Source organism: Oncorhynchus clarkii, chromosome 2, assembly GCF_045791955.1.
Source record: "Oncorhynchus clarkii lewisi isolate Uvic-CL-2024 chromosome 2, UVic_Ocla_1.0, whole genome shotgun sequence".
Lineage (NCBI taxonomy): Eukaryota > Metazoa > Chordata > Actinopteri > Salmoniformes > Salmonidae > Oncorhynchus > Oncorhynchus clarkii.
The window spans coordinates 10,958,429-10,979,073 of NC_092148.1; the positions used below are offsets into that span (position 1 = coordinate 10,958,429).

At 42.8% G+C, this 20,645-nt stretch overlaps 3 protein-coding genes across 4 annotated transcripts in view; 1 reads left to right on the plus strand and 2 right to left on the minus strand.

Moving 5' to 3' along the window:
• The window catches only part of LOC139419108 (histone-lysine N-methyltransferase ASH1L-like), a 31,161-nt gene extending 23,431 nt beyond the window's left edge, over positions 1 to 7,730 (minus strand). The window contains exon 1 of the mRNA XM_071169044.1: positions 7,538 to 7,730. The gene's annotated coding sequence lies outside the window, so the exon portion shown is untranslated. The remainder of the gene's footprint in view (positions 1 to 7,537) is intronic.
• Positions 1 to 20,645, minus strand: part of LOC139421213 (uncharacterized) — a 1,124,809-nt gene that overhangs the window by 507,508 nt on the left and 596,656 nt on the right. The window lies entirely within an intron of this gene.
• LOC139421067 (small ribosomal subunit protein mS29-like) lies at positions 8,270 to 18,948 on the plus strand. 2 transcript variants are annotated; one of them, XM_071171585.1, is made up of 13 exons: positions 8,270 to 8,449; positions 8,718 to 8,759; positions 12,817 to 12,930; positions 13,019 to 13,120; positions 13,224 to 13,332; positions 14,991 to 15,083; positions 15,189 to 15,319; positions 16,425 to 16,505; positions 17,077 to 17,241; positions 17,457 to 17,516; positions 17,609 to 17,698; positions 17,934 to 18,051; positions 18,483 to 18,948. In XM_071171585.1, the coding sequence occupies exons 2-13, from the start codon at positions 8,721 to 8,723 to the stop codon at positions 18,566 to 18,568; spliced, it is 1,188 nt and encodes a 395-aa protein (XP_071027686.1). In that variant the 5' UTR covers positions 8,270 to 8,449; positions 8,718 to 8,720; the 3' UTR covers positions 18,569 to 18,948. The 2 variants fall into 2 exon arrangements, with proteins under 2 accessions (XP_071027686.1, XP_071027675.1); XM_071171574.1 differs by lacking the exon at positions 8,270 to 8,449 and having other exon boundaries at positions 8,467 to 8,759.

The following is a 20,645-nucleotide window of genomic DNA, read 5'->3' on the forward strand; positions in this document are numbered from 1 at the left end:
GTGTGTGTGTGTGTGTGTGTGTGTGTGTGTGTGTGTGTGTGTGTGTGTGTGTGTATGAAGCAGATGGCAGTAAAGTCATTCAGGAGATGATTCAGATGATGACCTCACTGATGACCTCACTGAACAGAACCCCAGGGGACCAATCATACTCAGCAGAGCAGCCCTTTCCAAGAATGCCTGCACTTACTGGAAAACTTTTTTCAAATTCTTTAAAAAGGTATCATTCCTTCCTTCCTTCCTCCGTCTTTCTTTATTTTGTGAAGGGATCACAGATCTAAGGGCTCATGCTCTATACCAACTTCTACTTCCCTCCACACTACAATCCTGCTACCTTTCCCTCCCTCCCTCCCTCCCTCCCTCCCTCCCTCCCTCCCTCCCTCCCTCCCTCCCTCCCTCCCTACTGTACTCCACCTTTCTCTCTTTTCTCTCCAACCTTCTGTTTCATGTCTGTCAGCAACCCTTTGCAACTCTCTCTCTCTTTCTGAACAGACCACACAGTAAAACGGTCAACCCAGCACCAGGCACCGTATCCATGTTAATGAAAACCATATTTCCTCCCCCTCTTCTCTTCAGTCTTTTTCTTCTCTTCAACCTCAAGCCTTCCATTCACATCCTCCAGAACTTTCCCCTCCTCCCCTCTCAGTAGTGGTGTAACACAAATCCGAAGGAACGGGCAAAACTTATTTTTGGAAACGAGTGTAAATTCCTCCCCCTCCCCTGGTTTCCTCTAAGTCAAGTAAGCTTTTCATTGACCCCATTGTAAATGGACTTTTAATGTGATGCTATGGCAAGTAACACACCCAACAATAACGTTCCCCTGAACAGCCATAGTTTACTCTCTGTCTCCCTCTCTCTGTCTCCCTCTCTCTCTCTGTCTCCCTCTCTCTGTCTCCATCTCTCTGTCTCTCTGTCTCCCTTTCTCTGTCTCTCAGTCTCCCTCTCTCTGTCTCCCTCTCTCTGTCTCAGTCTCTCTGTCTGTCTCCCTCTCTCTGTCTCCCTCTCTCTGTCTCCCTCTCTCTGTCTCCGTCTTTCTGTCTCCCTCTCTCTGTCTCCCTCTCTCGGTCTCCCTCTCTCTGTCTCCCACATACACACTTGCTCTGTAGTCTGTGCTGACCAATACACGGCAAAACAAACACCATCTCCTATAACTCTTTCCCTTTCATCCTCTCTGTCTCATTCCCCTATGTCTAATTCCTCTCTCGCTCTCTCTCTCTCTCTCTCTCTCTCTCTCATTGAGATACTCTTCATTTCCTAATAAAAACACACCCTGTTGTACATTCTTTACTCTCTATGGAGAGCCTCTTATGAAACAACTCATCTGTCTCTCAACAGTGCCTTGTCCTTCTCCTCTGAAGAGGCTTCCAGTCAGACCATGTTATCATACAGAGCTCAGTATCTCTGACTACTGGTCACCTCTACAGTGACCACTACTGTGGCCTGACCCAGATAGACAGACAAACACAGAGAGAGAGAGAGAGAGAGAGAGAGAGAGAGAGAGAGAGAGAGAGAGAGAGAGAGAGAGAGAGAGAGAGAGAGAGAGAGAGAGAGATACATATTGTGGAAGTCACAGTGACATGAAGACATGGTGAGATAGAGGACAGTATAGTACAGTATACTACAGTACAATATAGTTTAGCCCTGTTTGTCAATACAATGTCAAGTTGGCTAGATTGAGTGACAGGTTGAAATACCTTTCATTTTCAGAATATGGCATTATAGAATAGACAACATTATGTGTTTAGATAACACAAATACAAGTGCCAAGAGTCAACAAGCGGGCCCACACGTAGCCTATATGTAGATAGACTGAGGAAAGAGGTGTGGCCAATACATACTGGACAGAAAAAAGCTCATCGTATTATTCACTATGACTAAATATTAATGTTATGACCCTCAGTCCTATAAACAACCTGTCTGTCTGTTCCAAGGAAGTGTCTGTCGTGATAACTAACCAGCAGTCGACGATACCTCAACATTAAAAGTAGACTCAGCGATATGACGTAGATGCAGAAAGTAAACTGCATAGTGGGTCAATTTTCGCAACAACTACTGTAATTGAGCATTGGCTCAACTTCTCTGTTTCGATGCCCTGGCTACCACTCTGTGAACAGCGTGAAGCGAACCCCTGAACATGCGCAGATACTTTGTGTGACTGAGTGAGTGAAGTATTGCATCTTGCTCTTCTCATTATCTCCGGTGCTGATTGTGGCAAAGTCATTTCGTTCAGTCTGCCTTTAAGCAGCGGGTCTACAGCTATTGCAGATGTCAGAGTGATGGATAGACTTGACACTATCATTGTGATCCTCAGCACTCAACAAGCAGTGGGTTAAATCATTGTAATGGCCCTCTCATATCCAACTATCTCCATCAGACTGTCACTGTTATCAGCCATAACTACTAGTACATTAGCATCTCTATGACAACACACTACTGACAGAGCATCCCATTATACACTATACAGTGCCTTGCGAAAGTATTCAGCCCCCTTGAACTTTGCGACCTTTTGCCACATTTCAGGCTTCAAACATAAAGATATAAAACTGTATTTTTTTGTGAAGAATCAACAACAAGGGGGACACAATCATGAAGTGGAACGACATTTATTGGATATTTCAAACTTTTTTAACAATTTAAAAACTGAAAAATTGGGCGTGCAAAATTATTCAGCCCCCTTAAGTTAATACTTTGTAGCGCCACCTTTTGCTGCGATTACAGCTGTAAGTCGCTTGGGGTATGTCTCTATCAGTTTTGCACATCGAGAGACTGACATTTTTTCCCATTCCTCCTTGCAAAACAGCTCGAGCTCAGTGAGGTTGGATGGAGAGCATTTGTGAACAGCAGTTTTCAGTTCTTTCCACAGATTCTCGATTGGATTCAGGTCTGGACTTTGACTTGGCCATTCTAACACCTGGATATGTTTATTTTTGAACCATTCCATTGTAGATTTTGCTTTATGTTTTGGATCATTGTCTTGTTGGAAGACAAATCTCCGTCCCAGTCTCAGGTCTTTTGCAGACTCCATCAGGTTTTCTTCCAGAATGGTCCTGTATTTGGCTCCATCCATCTTCCCATCAATTTTAACCATCTTCCCTGTCCCTGCTGAAGAAAAGCAGGCCCAAACCATGATGCTGCCACCACCATGTTTGGCAGTGGGGATGGTGTGTTCAGGGTGTTGCTTTTACGCCAAACATAACGTTTTGCATTGTTGCCAAAAAGTTCAATTTTGGTTTCATCTGACCAGAGCACCTTCTTCCACATGTTTGGTGTGTCTCCCAGGTGGCTTGTGGCAAACTTTAAACGACACTTTTTATGGATATCTTTAAGAAATGGCTTTCTTCTTGCCACTCTTCCATAAAGGCCAGATTTGTGCAATATACGACTGATTGTTGTCCTATGGACAGAGTCTCCCACCTCAGCTCTAGATCTCTGCAGTTCATCCAGAGTGATCATGGGCCTCTTGGCTGCATCTCTGATCAGTCTTCTCCTTGTATGAGCTGAAAGTTTAGAGGGACGGCCAGGTCTTGGTAGATTTGCAGTGGTCTGATACTCCTTCCATTTCAATATTATCGCTTGCACAGTGCTCCTTGGGATGTTTAAAGCTTGGGAAATATTTTTGTATCCAAATCCGGCTTTAAACTTCTTTACAACAGTATCTCGGACCTGCCTGGTGTGTTCCTTGTTCTTCATGATGCTCTCTGCGCTTTTAACGGACCTCTGAGACTATCACAGTGCAGGTGCATTTATACGGAGACTTGATTACACACAGGTGGATTGTATTTATCATCATTAGTCATTTAGGTCAACATTGGATCATTCAGAGATCCTCACTGAACTTCTGGAGAGAGTTTGCTGCACTGAAAGTAAAGGGGCTGAATAATTTTGCACGCCCAATTTTTCAGTTTTTGATTTGTTAAAAAAGTTTGAAATATCCAATAAATGTCGTTCCACTTCATGATTGTGTCCCACTTGTTTTTGATTCTTCACAAAAAAGTACAGTTTTATATCTTTATGTTTGAAGCCTGAAATGTGGCAAAAGGTCGCAAAGTTCAAGGGGCCGAATACTTTCGCAAGGCACTGTATATACAAAAGTATGTGGACACGCCTTCAAATGAGGGGATTCGACTATTTCAGCCAGATCCGTTGCTGACAGGTGTATACAATTGCGCACACAGCCATGCAATCTCCACAGACAAACATTGCCAATAGAATGGCCTTACTGAAGAGCTCAGTGACTTTCAACGTGGCACCGTCATAGGATGCCACTTTTCCATCAAAGTCAGTTCATCAAATGTCTGCCCTGCTAGAGCTGCCCTGGTCAACTGTGAGTGCTGTTATTGTAAAATGGAAACATCTAGGGGCAACAACGGCTCAGCCACAAAGTGGTAGGCCACACAAGCTGATCTAGAAGAAAAATAAATGCACACCTATTTAGGTGAGGTGCTGGCTAGCGGAGTAGAAAACTTGAAAATAAAAGAGAGCCGCACACTCTAGGAGCTCAGATGCAAAAATGTAATTACCAACGTTTCGACAGCCAAGCTGTCTTCATCAGGGTTACCAACATTTTGACATTGGTAATTACATTTTTGCATCGGAGGTCCTAGAGTGTGCGGCTCTCTTTTATTTTCAAGGCCACACAAGCTGACAGAATGGGAGCCCGAGTGCTGAAGTGTGTAGCACATAAAAATCGTCTGTCCTCAGCTGCAACGCTCACTACCGAGTTCCAAACTGCCTCTGAAAGCAACGTCAACACAATAACTGTTGGTCAGGAGCTTCATTAAATGGGTTTCCCTGGCCGAGCAGCCAAACATCAGTGTGGAAGAACTTGACTGGCCTGCAAAGAGCCCTGACCTCAACCCCATCGAACACCTTTGGGATGAATTGGAACGCAGACTGCGAGACAGTCCTAATCGCCCAACATCAGTGCCCGACCTCATTAATGCTCTTGTGGCTGAATGGAAGCAAGTCCCCTCATCAATGTTCCAACATCTAGTGAAAAGCCTTCCAGAAGAGTGGAGGCTGTTATAGCAGCAAAGGGGGGCGGGGGGGACCAGCTCCATGTTAATGCCTATGACTTTGGAATGAGATGTTCGACAAGCAGGTGTCCATATACTTTTGGTCATGTAGTGTACATGATAGTGATCGGTTGAGATAGTATTGCAGTATACTAAGTGGTATCGCTACTCCATACAAGCTGATGAGACACACACAGAGAAAAGTTTGTGGTCATACACACATCCTTAAAAACATAGGTGCTGGGCTAATAAAGAACACTAGTAAAGAACAAGAAGGCCCTCACACTGTTAAAGCTCCCAATTCACAGCTTTATTGACAACGTTTCCATCTGAAACGGATCTTCGTCAGGTCAAACAAACAAACTGAGTGTTCACATCCCAAAATATGCACATTTCACCTCACATGACCATTACGCACATGACACATGATGGGTGCAAAAACAATTTGTGCATCTCTAATAATTTGATATCAATGAGATGGGAACATGTAGTAGTTACAGAAAATAATATATATTTACAAAATGACCAAGTAGGAGACCTGGAAGGCAAGATAAATCAAAGTGATATATTAATGTAAGAAATGTCTGATATCAAACTATTGGTTCAAACCTTTTGGAGACACACACAAACGATGAATCCAATAGAATTACATTCTCAATAATAGATTATCAGTCCCCCCAGGAGTCATAACATGTTCGTTACCAATGTATCTCAAAGAGCTAATGTTGTGACACACACACACTCTCTGCCCTTCTCTTCACGGTTATTACTGGCTGTATCAGACTCTTGGTCGGTGGGTCGTACATTGTGTACCCTGGTCGCTACACTGGCTGGCTGATCTAGAGCGGAGGGATGTCCAGTACCGGACTCACTTGTGTGCTCTACCCGCGTTCACGGTGTCACTGTCATGTCAACATTACGCACTAGTTTATTTTGCGAATGGCGATGCATCGTGTGAACTATGGTAGCTTGTAGGCATTACGCACAGTGCACACATAACGTAGGTGATGACATGACACGTGCCATTGTTGTTGTTGTCATTCATATAGCCTATTTCATAGAACATCTGCCAATAAAACATATAATTGCACAACGGCTTGAACCATTAAACTATTACATGTCTGTCAGTTGTCACAATTCTCTATGGTGATAGAGTATTTTTTGTGTGATGAGTCCATACCCCTTTCCTCGCCCTCATCTGTCCTCTGTCTGCCGTATAATACTTGTGTCAGCAACATTGGCTTAATAAATATTATCACAGTCTGTGCTGGGAAAATTCAACCCTGGTCCCACACCCCCCATAATAAATGATATGATAGATGCCATATTGTTGCAACGCTGTGATACAGCACGCTAGCATATACTTACTAACTAACATAACATGATGGTTTGATATGTTACAAAATTAGACATATTCGTGCTACTTACCCAGCGTGCGCGTCCCAGAACTGCGTTTAGTCTACATTAGACAAGATAAGAGAGCTTGGTGATACTGTCCTATCCTCTCGACAACCGTCAACAATCATGCACTGTATTTAGATATTGGTTTGGTTACATAACTAAAGTCGCTAGGCCTACTCCTCCTAGGAAACCCTACACATAGGCTGGCTGGATACAGAAGAGAACAACATTTGCGCGGCGGTTTTCATAGCGCTCGGTTGAAGACACTACAGCAGCATTCTCCGTAGTAACTTGTCTCGACAGCTAGGTGGAGAGCTAGTTACAGTACTGCAGGCGAAGGCAACTAGATTCAGCCGCGGAGTCGATGGTTATGGGCCGGGACATCATTATAATAATGCTGCAAATTCACCACAACTAATTCCAATAATTGATTGTTATTTTTAAAATACAATCATTTCATACCTTGATTACATTGAGACATGATCACATACAAAAGACATGTCCCTTTTTTAATTTGTGGTATACTTGGGAACGTATTTCCTAAATTAAACAAATGTGTAGCTGAAGTCCTTGCCATTTTTTTTACATAAACAAAATCCTATGTTTTATTTTGTAATAAAAAATGGGGGAGGTGGGTTATCACTCGCGGGCCAGTTTTGTTAAGTTTATTTTGTAACTGTTTCTCAGCCAGACAGGAAAAGGGAAAGTTAGGCTACATTGTTTCCTTCAGACTGATCAGATCGTGCACTGTGCTCGAGAACGGTGAACGCCCCCCGCGAGGCTGCGTCATTCTGTGCCAAAACATTGTTGACAGCTTTCTATTAGATTGCATCGTTGCGAGCTTCACTCGTAATAAATGATGAGCACATACGCCAGCAATCTCTTAGCAAAGGCAACTTTCATGAGAAAATGTATTCAGAAGCTATATGTGCAGTTGGCCGAAATAATAAAATACCTCAACAGTTCAATGTGCATCTACATGATTTTAAAAAGTAGCTAAAAACTTATGTTCACAAAATAGCCTAAATAATTTAGAAATACATAATGATATAAAAAAAACTAACAAAATGGCGACGACATATCAAGCCTGGCTTTCTCTTGGCCCTTCTTTCCCAAGCAGTTACCTGTTTGCATATCTGAATTCGTTCCTTGCGCTACCCGGGCACGGTTGAAGTCAGAGCGGACTGAAGCCCATTCACAAAACGGGGGCTTCTGAGCGGAAAGCGCCCACAGTAGAAGCACTAAGTAGAAGGTTACAGCAGTCTCAACCAAGCTGAAAGCCACACACAGCACACTCTTTCAGGAGCTCCAAGAGGCGGGAGAGAAGGGAGGGAGAGAAGGGTGATTGATGTGCGCAATGGGAGATCCAGTAGACTGTAAGCCTATACAGCCAAAGCCTACTGTTTAAAAAAATATATTGTTTAGAAATTGTATTTCATTTGAAAAATGATCTCTATCGACCATTATTGTGGTTGAATGTCAAATATTAGGCCTAAGGCTATTATTATGTTTACAAAAGAAAACAATATATTTTTTGGTTTCATTCCCGCATACTCCACTTTGAAATTTATGGGACCATCTTGCATAGAATCATCCTGAGAATGTTTATAGAGGTTTTTCCCCCCTCCTGTCATAACCATTGCAAACCTATAGGCCTAAATCCTAGGTCCATTGTCTTAAATCTATTTTAGGCCAACTATTCTCATCACCCACCATTCGGTTATCCAACTGTAGACTCTATTTATTTTGTATATATATAGATGTATTTTATTTTATCAGACTGGTTCTAAATAAGACCACCTAGCTCTAAAAAAATGTGGATGACATCTGGATTTGCGCAAACGATGCGCATATTTGAGCTCTCTACGTAACATCCTTCGTCTACAAACCAATATGGCGACTGCCACGGATTTAGCACCGTGACAGTTCGACCGAAATTGTGCAACTCTTCAGTGTTCTCAAAATAGACCTGAACCGTCTAAAACTACATGACCTTGCCTGTTTGGGTCTTAATTTTGAATTTAATGAATTAATTGGTTGGTAAATTGTTGTTGTGTACCTACAGTTGTTGTAGTCTTGCTGCAGTGTAACGTTACTGTAAAACAAGGATGCATGTTGCAGTGTCTTGCTAGCAGATATCTAGCTAGCTAATGCAAGGTTAGCTAGCTATTGAGCTTAGATTACATTGCTAGTCCTAATAACATAGTCATTATTTTACAGTGAAGGTCGCCCCTGCAATAGTACAGATGGCACCAGTGTAACTGTGTAAACTGACCTGGGTTTATGTACTTATTCATGTTCCAGACCATGGCCCTTCACAGACTATCCTTGAGATTACGACAAACGGTGAGTCCATGGTGCAAGATCCCATGACGTTAAAAGTTTTCTTTATTATATTTAACTAGGCAAGTCAGTTAAGAACAAATTCTTATTTAAAATGATGGCCTACCAAAAGGCAAAAACGCCTCCTGCGGTGACGGGGGCTGGAATTAAACTATATATATGACAAAACACATCACGACGAGAGACAACACAACACTACACAAAGAGAGACCTAAGAAAACAACATAGCAAGGCAGCAACACATGACAAATCAACATGGTAGCAGCACAAAACATGGTACAAACATTTTTGGGCACAGACAGCACAAATTGGCAAGAAGGTAGAGACAACAATACATCACACAAAGCAGCTACAACTGTCGGTAAGCGTCTGATTGATTAATAGAATGAAGAGAGCTTGAGGCTTGCACTAATACTATAGTCCCTAATACCTAATTGTTATGTGCTGACTCAACTCTCATTTCCATTACACATAAGTCATTGGACGAAGGCGTCTTCTGTATGGGGATGTTTAGTTAAGAGCCCCAACGCTCGGTCTGAACATTAACGTGCATATCAGCGAGAAACAATAAAATAAAAAAAATACAGTACCAGTCAAAAGTTTGGACACACCTACTCATTCCAGGGTTTTTCTTTATTTTTACTATTTTCTAAATTGTAGAATAATAGTGATGACATCAAAACAATGAAAAGCTCAAAGCTCTGCACACTTGCCATTCTTTCAACCAGCTTCATGACATAGTCACCTGGAATGCATTTCAATCGAGAGGTGTACCTTGGTAAAAGTTTATTTGTGGAATTTCTTTCCTTAATGCGTTTAAGCCAATCAGTTGTGTTGTGACATGGCAGGGGTGGTATACTGAAGGTAACCCTATTTGGTAAAATACCAAGTCGAATTGCTGCAAAGAAACCACTACTAAAGGACACCAATAAGAAGAAGAGACTTGCTTGGGCCAAGAAACATGAGCAATGGACATTAGACTGGTGGAACTCTGTCCTTTTGGTCTGATGAGTCCAAATTTGAGATGTTTGGTTGCATCCGCCATGTCTTTGTGAGATGCAGAGTAGGTGAACGGGTGATCTCCGCATGTGTGGTTCCCACCGTGAAGCATGGAGGTATGATGGTGTGGGGGTGCTTTGCTGGTGACACTGTCGGTGATTTATTGAAAATTCAGGGCACACTTAACCAGCATGGCTACCACAGCATTCTGCAGCGATATGCCATCCCATCTGGTTTGAGCTTAGTGGGACTATCATTTGTTTTTTAACAGGACAATGACCCAACACACCTTCAGGTTGTGTAAGGGCAATTTGACCAAGAGGGAGAGTGATAGAGTGCTGCATCAGATGACCTGGCCAAAACACAATCACCTGGCCTCAACCCAATAAAGATGGTTTGGGATGAGTTGGACCACCGAGTGAAGGAAAATCAGCCAACAAGTGCTCATCATATGTGGGAACTCCTTCAAGACTGTTGGAAAAGTATTCCAGGTGAAGTTGTTTGAGAGTGCTTAGAGTGTGCAAAGCTGTCATCAAGGCAAAGGGTGGCTACTTTGAAGAATCTCAAATATAAAATATATATTTGTTTAACACCTTTTTTAGTAACTACATGATTCCATGTGTTATTTCATAGTTGTGATGTCTTCACTATCATTCTACAATGTAGAAAATTGTGAAAATAAAGAGCCTTGAATGTGTAATCGTGTCTAAACTTTTGACTTGTACTATATACATATACACTTGTACTGTGTGTGTGTGTGTATATATGTGTGTGTGTGTGTGTGTGTGTGTGTGTGTGTATATACATGCATGCATGCATGCATGCATGCATGCATGCATACATACAGTGGGGCAAAAAGTATTTAGTCAGCCACCAATTGTGCAAGTTCTCCTACTTAAAAAGATGAGAGGCCTGTAATTTTCATCATAGGTACACTTCAACTACTTCAATACTTATTTTCCACCATAATTTGCAAATCAATTCATTGTAGGATTTTTTATGTGATTTTCTGGATTTTTCTTTCTAATTTGTCTGTCATAGTTGAAGTGTACCTATGATGAAAATTACAGGCCTCTCATCTTTTTAAGTGGGAGAACTTGCACAATTGGTGGCTGACTAAATACTTTTTCCCCCCACTGTATATTGTTACGCACCTTTTTATAGGGTTAGTATTCCCACATTATAGCGCGTGTTTACAGAAGACCCGGACCGGACCGCCTGTGCTGTTTAGCATGCTCTGAGTCCCTGTGTGTAATGGAAGAAGGCTACCAGAAACGTGTTGTCACTGAAAAATACTGCATCTGTGATAAAGCCGGTGCAGCTGCCCACTGCACTGAGGCTAGGAAACACTATCACCACCGATAAATCCATGATAATTGAGAATTTCAATGAGCATTGTTCTAGTGTTGGCCGTGCTTTCCACCTGGCTACCCCTACCCGGGTCAACAGCCTTGCACCCCAACAGCAACTTGCCCAAGCCTCCCCCATTTCTCATTCACCAAAATTCAGATAGCTGATGTTCTGAAAGAGCTGCAAAATCTGGACCCCTACAAATCAGCCAGGCTAGACCATCTGGACCCTCTCTAAAATGATGTTGAAATTGTTGCAACCCCTATTACTAGCCTGTTCAACCTCTCTTTCGTATCGTCTGAGATCCCCAAAGATTGAAAAGCTACTGCGGTCATCCCCCTCTTCAAAGGGGGAGACACACTAGACCCAAACTGCTACAGACCTATATCTATCCTACCCTGCCTTTCTAAGGTCTTCGAAAGCCAAGTTAGATCACCGACCATTTCGAATCCGACTGTACCTTCTCCGCTATGCAATCTGGTTTCCAAGCTGGTCATGGGTGCACCTCAGCTACGCTCAAGGTCCTAAACAATATCATAACCGCCATCCATAAGAGACAATACTGTGCAGCTGTATTCATCGACCTGGCCAAGGCTTTCGACTCTGTCAATCAACACATTCTTATCCGCAGACTCAACAGCCTTGGTTTCTCAAATGACTGCCACGCCTGTTTCACCTACTTCTCAGACAGAGTTCAGTGTGTCAAATCGGAGGGCCTGTTGTCCGGACATCTGGCAGTCTATGGGGGTACCACAGAGTTCAATTCTCAGGCCGACTCTTTTCTCTGTATACATCAATGATGTCTCTCTTGCTGCTGGTGATTCTCTGATCTACCTCTACGCAGACGACACCATTTGGTATACTTCTTGCCCTTCTTTGGACACTGTGTTAACTAACCTCCAGACGAGCTTCAATGTCATACAACTCCTTCCGTGGCTTCCATCTGCTCTTAAATGCAAGTAAAACTAAATGCATGCTCTTCAACCGATCGCTGCCCGTACCTGCCTGCCCGTCCAGCATCACTACTTTGGACGGTTCTGACTTAGAATATGTGGACAACTACAAATACCTAGGTGTCTGGTTAGACTGTAAACTCTCTTTCCAGACTCACATTAAGCATCTCCAATCCAAAATTAAATCTAGAATCAGCTTCCTATTTTGCAACAAAGCGTCCTTCACTTACACTGCCAAACATACCCTCGTAAAACTGACTCCTGCCGATCCTTGACTTCGACGATGTAATTTACAAAATAGCCTCCAACACTTTTACTCAGCAAATTGGATGCAGTCTATCACAGTGCCATCCGTTTTGTCACCAAAGCCCCATATACTACCCACCACTGTGACCTGTATGCTCTTGTTGGCTGGCCCTTGCTTCATATTCGTCGCCAGACCCACTGGCTCCAGGTCATCAATAAGTCTTTGCTACGTAAAACACCGCCTTATCTCAGCTCACTGGTCACCATAGCAGCACCCACCCGTAGCACGCGCTCCAGCAGGTATATCTCACTGGTCATCCCCAAAGCTAATGTCTTTCTGGAGATGTCTTTCTGGTACTAGTAAAAATGTGTTTTGTGCTTCACCACTGTACAGTTCATTCTAACAGTCCTAAATTCTAGAACACTGCTGTGCTTAGGCGTACACGTTTTGGACTATGATAGACGCTCTACACCTGCCTCTTACATGTGGAATGTGATGATGTCACGGACAGGTAGCGCAGGTGCGGCCGCTCCATGGCAGTGGGTGTGGCCAGCAGCAGGAGGCGGTTGGCATGGAGACGAGACCGGAGACATTCTCCATCTTCAGAACACAGGAGAACGACCCAGTAGGTGGAATAATCAACCACACTTTATTCTGTAGCATGTGGTAATAAGTGTGGAGGGTACTGATGTTTCCTCTCCCTCTGTCCCCAGGCCTGTCAGTCAGAACAGCACCAGGGGCAGTACTACACTGTGCCCCCCTCCCACTTCCACACTGTCTTCCCCCATGGCCTGCCTCCACGATACCAACAACAGGTAGTGTGTGTGTGTGTGTGTGTGTGTGTGTGTGTGTGTGTGTGTGTGTGTGTGTGTGTGTGTGTGTGTTACAGTATGACTGACTGTCTGCACCCGTGTCCAGGTGAAGACGTTTAACGAGGGCTGTGTGATGGTGAGGCAGCCTGCTCTGGAGCTGATATCTCACCTGAAGAGAGCTGACTACAGCAAGCCCACCCTGCGCTACCTACTCTGTATCCTACCCTACCTAATATACCTGATCACACCTCAGTGTACCTTTACACATTTAATATACAGTCGTGGCCAAAAATGTTAAGAAAGACACAGATATTAATTTCCACAAAGTTTGCTGCTTCAGTGTCTTTAGATATTTTTATCAGATGTTACTACGGAATACTGAAGTATAATTACAAGCATTTCATAAGTGTCAAAGGCTTTTATTGACAATTACATGAAGTTGATGCAAAGAGTCAATATTTGCAATGTAGACCCTTCTTTTTCAAGACCTCTGCAATTCGCCCTGGAATGCTGTCAAATTAACTTCTGGGCCACATCCTGACTCATGGCAGCCCATTCTTGCATAATCAATTGTCAGAATTTGTGGGGTTTTGTTTGTCCACCTGCCTCTTGAGGATTGACCACAAATTCTCAATGGGATTAAGGTCTGGGGAGTTTCCTGGCAATGGACCCAAAATATCAATGTTTTGTTCCTCGAGCCACTTAGTTATCACTTTTGCCTTGTGCCAAGCTCCATCATGCTGGAAGAGGCATTGTTCGTCACCAAACTGTTCCTGGATGGTTGGGAGAAGTTGCTCTCGGAGGATGTGTTGGTACCATTCTTTATTCATGGCTGTATTCTTAGGCAAAATTGTGAGTGAGCCCACTCCCTTGGCTGAGAAGCCAAGGGAGTCTCAGGATGCTTTACTTTTGGCATGACACAGGACTGATGGTAGAGCTCACCTTGTCTTCTCCGGACAAGCTTTTTTTCCGGATGCCCCAAACAATCGGAAAGGGGATTCATCAGAGAAAATGACTTTACCCCAGTCCTCAGCAGTCCAATCCCTGTACCTTTTGCAGAATATCAGTCTGTCCATTGTTTTTCCTGAAGAGAAGTGGCTTCTTTGCTGCCCTTCTTGACACCAGGCCATCCTCCAAAAGTCTTCGCCTCACTGTACATGCAGATGCACTCACACCTGCCTGCTGCCATTCCTGAGCAAGCTCTGTACTGGTGGTGCCCCGATCCCGCAGCTGAATCAACTTTAGGAGACGGTCCTGGCACTTGCTGGACTGTCTCGGGTGCCCAGAAGCCTTCTTCACAACAATTGAATCGCCCTCCTTGAAGTTCTTGATGATCCGATAAATGGTTGATTTAGGTGCAATCTTACTGGCAGCCTGTGAAGCCCATTTTGTGCAAAGCAATGATGATGGCACGTGGTTTCTTGCAGGTAAGCATGGTTGACAGAAGAAGAACAATGATTCCAAGCACCACCCTCATTTTGAAGCTTCCAGTCTGTTATTCGAACTCAATCAGCATGACAGAGTGATCTCCAGCCTTGTCCTCGTCAACACTCACACCTGTGTTAACTAGAGAATCACTGACATGATGTCAGCTGGTCCTTTTGTGGCAGGGCTGAAATTTTTGTGATTCACTTCATTTACATGGCAAAGAGGGACATTGCAATTCATCTGATCACTCTTCATAACATTCTGGAGTATATGCAAATTGCCATCATACAAACTGAGGCAGAAAACTGTGGAAATTAATATTTGTGTCATTCTCAAAACCTTTGGCCACGACTGTACACACGGTCATCCCCGTACCTCTCTGACTAGTGTTGTCTACCTGTATTGTGTTGAATTATGTTGGTGTTGACCTTGACTGGTTGTGTAGATGGGGTGAAGGGCAGTGGGAAGACCATGTCTCTCTGTCATACTGTCCACTACTGCTCCACACAGGGATGGCTAGTACTACACATACCAGATGGTGAGTAACACACACACACACCCCGACATGGCATACACACAGACACACAAAATAATGATGATGATGATGATAATAATGATTGTGATAATAATCTCCTCTCTATAGCCCACCTGTGGGTGAAGAACTGTAAGGAGCTGTTGCCCTCCTCCTACCACGCCTCCCGCTTTGACCAGCCAATACAGGCCTCCAACTGGCTACGCAACTTCAGAACCACCAATGAACACTTCCTTTCTAAGGTAGCTCCTCCTCCTCAGATAGATAGTGAGCTCCAAGTACAGTGCCAGTCAAACATTAAAAAAATAAAATCATAATATTATGATTTGAGTTAATACATGTCAATCACCTTTGGCAGTAATTACAGCTGAGTCTTTCTGGGTACGTCTCAGAGCTTTGCACACCTGGATTGTACAATATTTGCCTATTATTCTTTTAAAAAACATTGTCAAGCTCTGTGAAGTTGGTTGTTGATCATTGCTAGACAGCCATTTTCAAGTATTGCCATAGATTTTCAAGCTGATTGTAAGTCGATACTATAACTAGGCCACTCAGGAACATTCAATGTCATCTTGGTAAGCAATTCCAGTGTATATTTGGCTTTGTTTGTTTCCCAGTGTCTGTTTCTTTTTATCCTAAAAACTCCAGAGGCCTTGCCGATGACAAGCATACCCATAACATGATGCAGCCCCCACCATTCTTGAAAATATGATACTCAGTGATGTGTTTGTTGTGTTGGATTTACCACAAACATAACACGTTGTATTCAGGACAAAAAGTTAATTTCATACCACATTTTTTTCAGTATTACTTTAGTGCCTTATTGCAAACAGGATGGCTTCCTTCTTTTCACTCTATCAATTATGTTAGTATTGTGAAATAATTACAATGTTGATCCATCCTCCGTTATCTCCTATCACAGCTTTTAAACTCAAACTTTTTTAAAATCACGATTTGCCTCATGGTGAAATCCCTGAGCGGTTCCTGCCTCTTCGGAAACTACGTTAGGATTGCCGCCTGTATCGCTGTGGCAAAGTGGGTTTAATTTTACACTTTGGATGGTGCATCAATAATAGCTCCACCATACTCAAAGGGATATTCAATATCTGTTTTATTTGTATAGTTACCCAACTACCAATAGGTGCCCTTTGTGAACCACAGGAAAAGCTCCCTGGCCTTTGGTTGAATCTGTGCTTGAAATTCATTGTTTGACTTAGGAACCTTACTGATAATTGTGTGTGTGGGGTACAGGGATGTCATTTTAAATACTATTGCACACAGTTGTTAAGCATATTTTTACTCCTTGAGGCATCCTGTATTTGTGACTGTCTCCCCTTGTTGTTTTAGATCAAGTTGAGGCAGCGGTACGTGTGGACTAAAAGAGAGAGCACTGAGGAGGGACGGCCACTAGGGGAGCTGGTGGACATGGTGAGTCGAGTGTCAACGTGCCCTTTATTAAGGCGTCAGCATCCTTCAGTTTGGCCGAACGAGTGTGCTCGCATGCTCCCTTAAGACCTTCACTTGAAAAATGAGTGTGTTAATAGTGCTGTTTGTCCATTTTTGAGATGCCGAAGTCAGAATTAATCTAAAATAACTTAATCTGTTATGACGTTTTTGCCAAGGAGATCTTAGTCATGCAATTTTATATCTAACTAACATGTATTGGGCAGTATTTTTCTATGAAAAATGTGCATGAAAACAAGTAATCTCTTGTTGAATGACAACAAAGACTTTATTGCAGAATCCCTACTGTTTACCAATCACCAACGAAGGGGAGTAGACTTCAGCTACCGACTTCGGCTTGCCTCCAGAAAAAAATGAACACAAACATCACAATGTCGTCATAATATATGCACAAACTGTTCCGACCTGTTTTGGCTGGGAATCATGTGGACGCCTTGCGTCTGGGCTCCAGTTCTGAAACATAATTGGTTCAGTGCACTTCTCTTAAGAATCTCATACCACGTATCATTGTTAAGCTGTGTTTTTTTCACCCCAGGGAGTGTCTCGTGTGAAGAGCAGCAGTGATGTGGTGGGGGCAGTTCTAAAGGAGCTGAGGCTACAGGCTGGGGGGACAGAAGGGGGCTTCAGGCTGGCTGTGGCTGTTGATGGAGTCAACGGTCTCTGGGGAAGGACCACGCTCAAGAAGGAGGACAAGAGCCCTGTACTTATACACCTATACATTCATTCACCTCACTGTGGATCTATAAAAAATGTTGTTTTCTATTGCTTCCATTTTTGTCTTTGTAATTTCTGTGTAAAGATTGCTTACTTAACTGACCTGTCTCTTTCTCTCCCCTCATTTCATCCTCTTTTCCTGCCACTTTTCCCTTCTCTCTACTTTTTCTGTGTCTCTCTCTCCTCTCCCCTGTCTGTCAGGTGGCTCCAGAGGAGTTGACGTTGGTTCATAACTTGAGGAAGATGATCAACAATGACTGGGTGAGAACTGCATGGTGGTTACTGTGTCTAAAAGACATTAGAAAATGACATGATTGTGATTTACACCACCACCCCTATCTCTCTCTCCTCAGTGTGGAGGGGCGGTCATCGCCACTCTGTCTCAGACAGGATCTCTCTACGCTCCAAGCTCTGCCTACCTGCCCCAGGAGCTGCTGGGAGAGGTCAGTGGTCATGATTACATCCTGGTTAATGTTGTATGTCCAGTCCAAAAACTACCTCTAACCCTTGGTGTCTATTGATCTGGGCTAACAAGGGAATGATCTAGATGTTTTTGGACAAGACCCTTCTGATGTGTTTACATGCATCATGTTTCATGTTATTGTATGATCAGTCAAATAGAAACAGAAGTTCACCTAGTAAAAACATCTATCCTCATCCTCTGTGTTCCTCCTACAGGAGGGCTTTGACAGCATGGACCCGTTTGTCCCAGTACCAGTCTCCCTCTACAGTGAGAAGGAGTTTGAGAGCTGTTACCTCTACTACCTGGACCGCCACTGGCTACAACACCCACACAGTAAGAGATATTTACTTTCACCACTGGCTACAACACCCTCACAGTAAGAGATATTCACTTTCACCACTGGCTACAACACCCTCACAGTAAGAAATATTCACTTTCACCACTGGCTACAACACCCTCACAGTAAGAGATATTCACTTTCACCACTGGCTACAACACCCACACAGTAAGAGATATTCACTTTCACCACTGGCTACAACACCCACACAGTAAGAGATATTCACTTTCACCACTGGCTACAACACCCACACAGTAAGAGATATTCACTTTCACCTCTGGCTACAACACCCACACAGTAAGAGATATTCACTTTCACCACTGGCTACAACACCCACACAGTAAGAGATATTCACTTTCACCACTGTTTGTGATGTTTTAGATTATGACATGTTGAACTGATTGAGAGATTTCTCTCTCTCCATAAGGTCAGACAGAGGAAGGGAAGAAAGAACTGATCTTCCTCAGCAACAGAAACCCTTCTGTACTGGAGAGACTGTGTGCCTTCCTGTAACATCACACATGGGCCCACACCCTCCCACTCACACACACCCATAATCATGGACAAACCATATAGATAGATAGAGTACTCATCTTTATATCTGTGCCTTTACAGCATCTGTGACAGCATGGGCAGCGTCATTGAGGCTACAACCCATAGGAATCCCCACTCAGTTGACTACTTTGAGATGGTGGAAGCCTTCGATGGTGCTGCCCACGCAACATCAAGGCCACTAGCGGCCTCTATCATTCTCTATGGGACAACCGCCAATACAGACTCATACATAACTGCAATGTTATAATCCATGTATATGTGTGTGTCCCTCCATAAATTATTCTGTTGTGATGCATGATAGTGTGTCTTTTTCATAATACAAATGTACATGAAAAACAGTCAGATCTCATGTTCTCTTTTATGAGCCAATAAAGCTATTCTCTTCATGGTGAAAAGTTAGTAGTGATGTTTCTTTTGAATATAGAGAGTATCTGACACAATGCACTTAATTACAACAAACTACTTCTTTTAAAGTCAATACATTTTTATTTGACCAAATCAAAGGGTTAAAAAGCCTCAAGGCTTTTGAATACAGTTTAGTGGTAGATGTAGACAGGTATGGTCAAGTGAAGATGTTACTCTGCCTCATTACTAGTGTCCTCACGAGAGCACCAGGCCACATTTATGGGACTGTAGAGCATCGTCAGGGAGGGTGAGGTGACCTCTTTGTGCATTGTTGGGCCGGTCGATGTTACGATGTCCAGATCACCACTCGGTCTCTGTAGAGCTCCAGGGTACCTTTGTCAGTGAGGGTGAGATGACCTTTTAGTGTATTGTTGCAACGACCAGTGTTACTTGCCCAAATGGGATGGTCATGTGTGGTGTAGATGACCAGGTTGCCATCCTGTTGGAGGATGAGCCTCTGAGCATCTTTGTTCACAGTGTTTGATGCCCAGACAACCCGACCCCAACCGTAGAGCACAAAGTTGCCATCGGTCTGCAAAGAGAAAATTAATTAGCATACTAACATGTTAGACAAAGATGACCTCTGTTCAGGATGCCTCTGTTCTGTACTGAATGTTGCATTCCCAACATCCACTTTATAAATGATTATTTAAAAAAATAATTAAGTTCTAGGGTGATAATATTTTTCAATATTTGCGACAAGTGTTCGTCAGCTAAATAAAAATATTAGGGGTGTGCATCTATCCCATTCAAGACGATTTGATACGTATCTAGATATTTGGTCTGCGATATGATACAGGAATGATACGTTTTCATTTGAAACAATTTGGTGCGATTCGATTTGATTAGAGAATGAATCAATGTAAATCGATGCACTAAGATTTTTCATTTTCTATTCTAAATTCAAATCTGCAGTTCGTAACATATCAATCGGAATGTATGATGGACATCCACAAATTAATACACACATTAGGAAACGTAACATATCAGTGGTGACCCATCATTCAAAAACGACAAAAATCTCTGAAATTGGAAACAATTATCTCCCTCACCAGCTTTAAGCACCAACTGTCAGAGCAGCTCACAGATTACTGCACCTGTACATAGCCCACCTATAATTTAGCCCAAACAACGACCTCTTTCCCTACGGTATTTATTTTATTTATTTATTTTGCTCCTTTGTACACCATTATTTTTATTTCTACTTTGCACATTCTTCCACCGCAAATCTACCATTCCAGTGTTTTACTTGCTATATTGTATTTACTTTGCCACCATGGCCTTTTTTTGCCTTTACCTCCCTTATCTCACCTCATTTGCTCACATCGTATATAGACTTGTTTATACTGTATTATTGACTGTATGTTTGTTTTACTCCATGTGTAACTCTGTGTTGTTGTATGTGTCGAACTGTTTTGCTTTATCTTGGCCAGGTCTCAGTTGTAAATGAGAACTTGCTCTCAACTTGCCTACCTGGTTAAATAAAGGTGAAATAAATAAATTAAATTAAATTCAGAGCAGGTGAGGCAGAGCCTGTTTAGCATGTTATTTTGGCATTAATACATGTCACATATCAGTTTGCAAACAATGTAAAAAAATATATAAAAATGTAGTTAATAAATTTGCATAC

What these genes read in the sequence shown, in the direction of transcription:
- LOC139421067 (XM_071171574.1), top strand. Translation starts at nt 8,697, where the DNA reads ATGTACTTATTCATGTTCCAGACCATGGCCCTTCACAGACTATCCTTG. An exon ending in CCTTGAGATTACGACAAACG is followed by an intron (nt 8,760 to 12,816) that starts GTGAGTCCATGG and finishes TGTCACGGACAG; the next exon opens with GTAGCGCAGGTGCGGCCGCT. An exon ending in AGTACTACACATACCAGATG is followed by an intron (nt 15,084 to 15,188) that starts GTGAGTAACACA and finishes TCCTCTCTATAG; the next exon opens with CCCACCTGTGGGTGAAGAAC.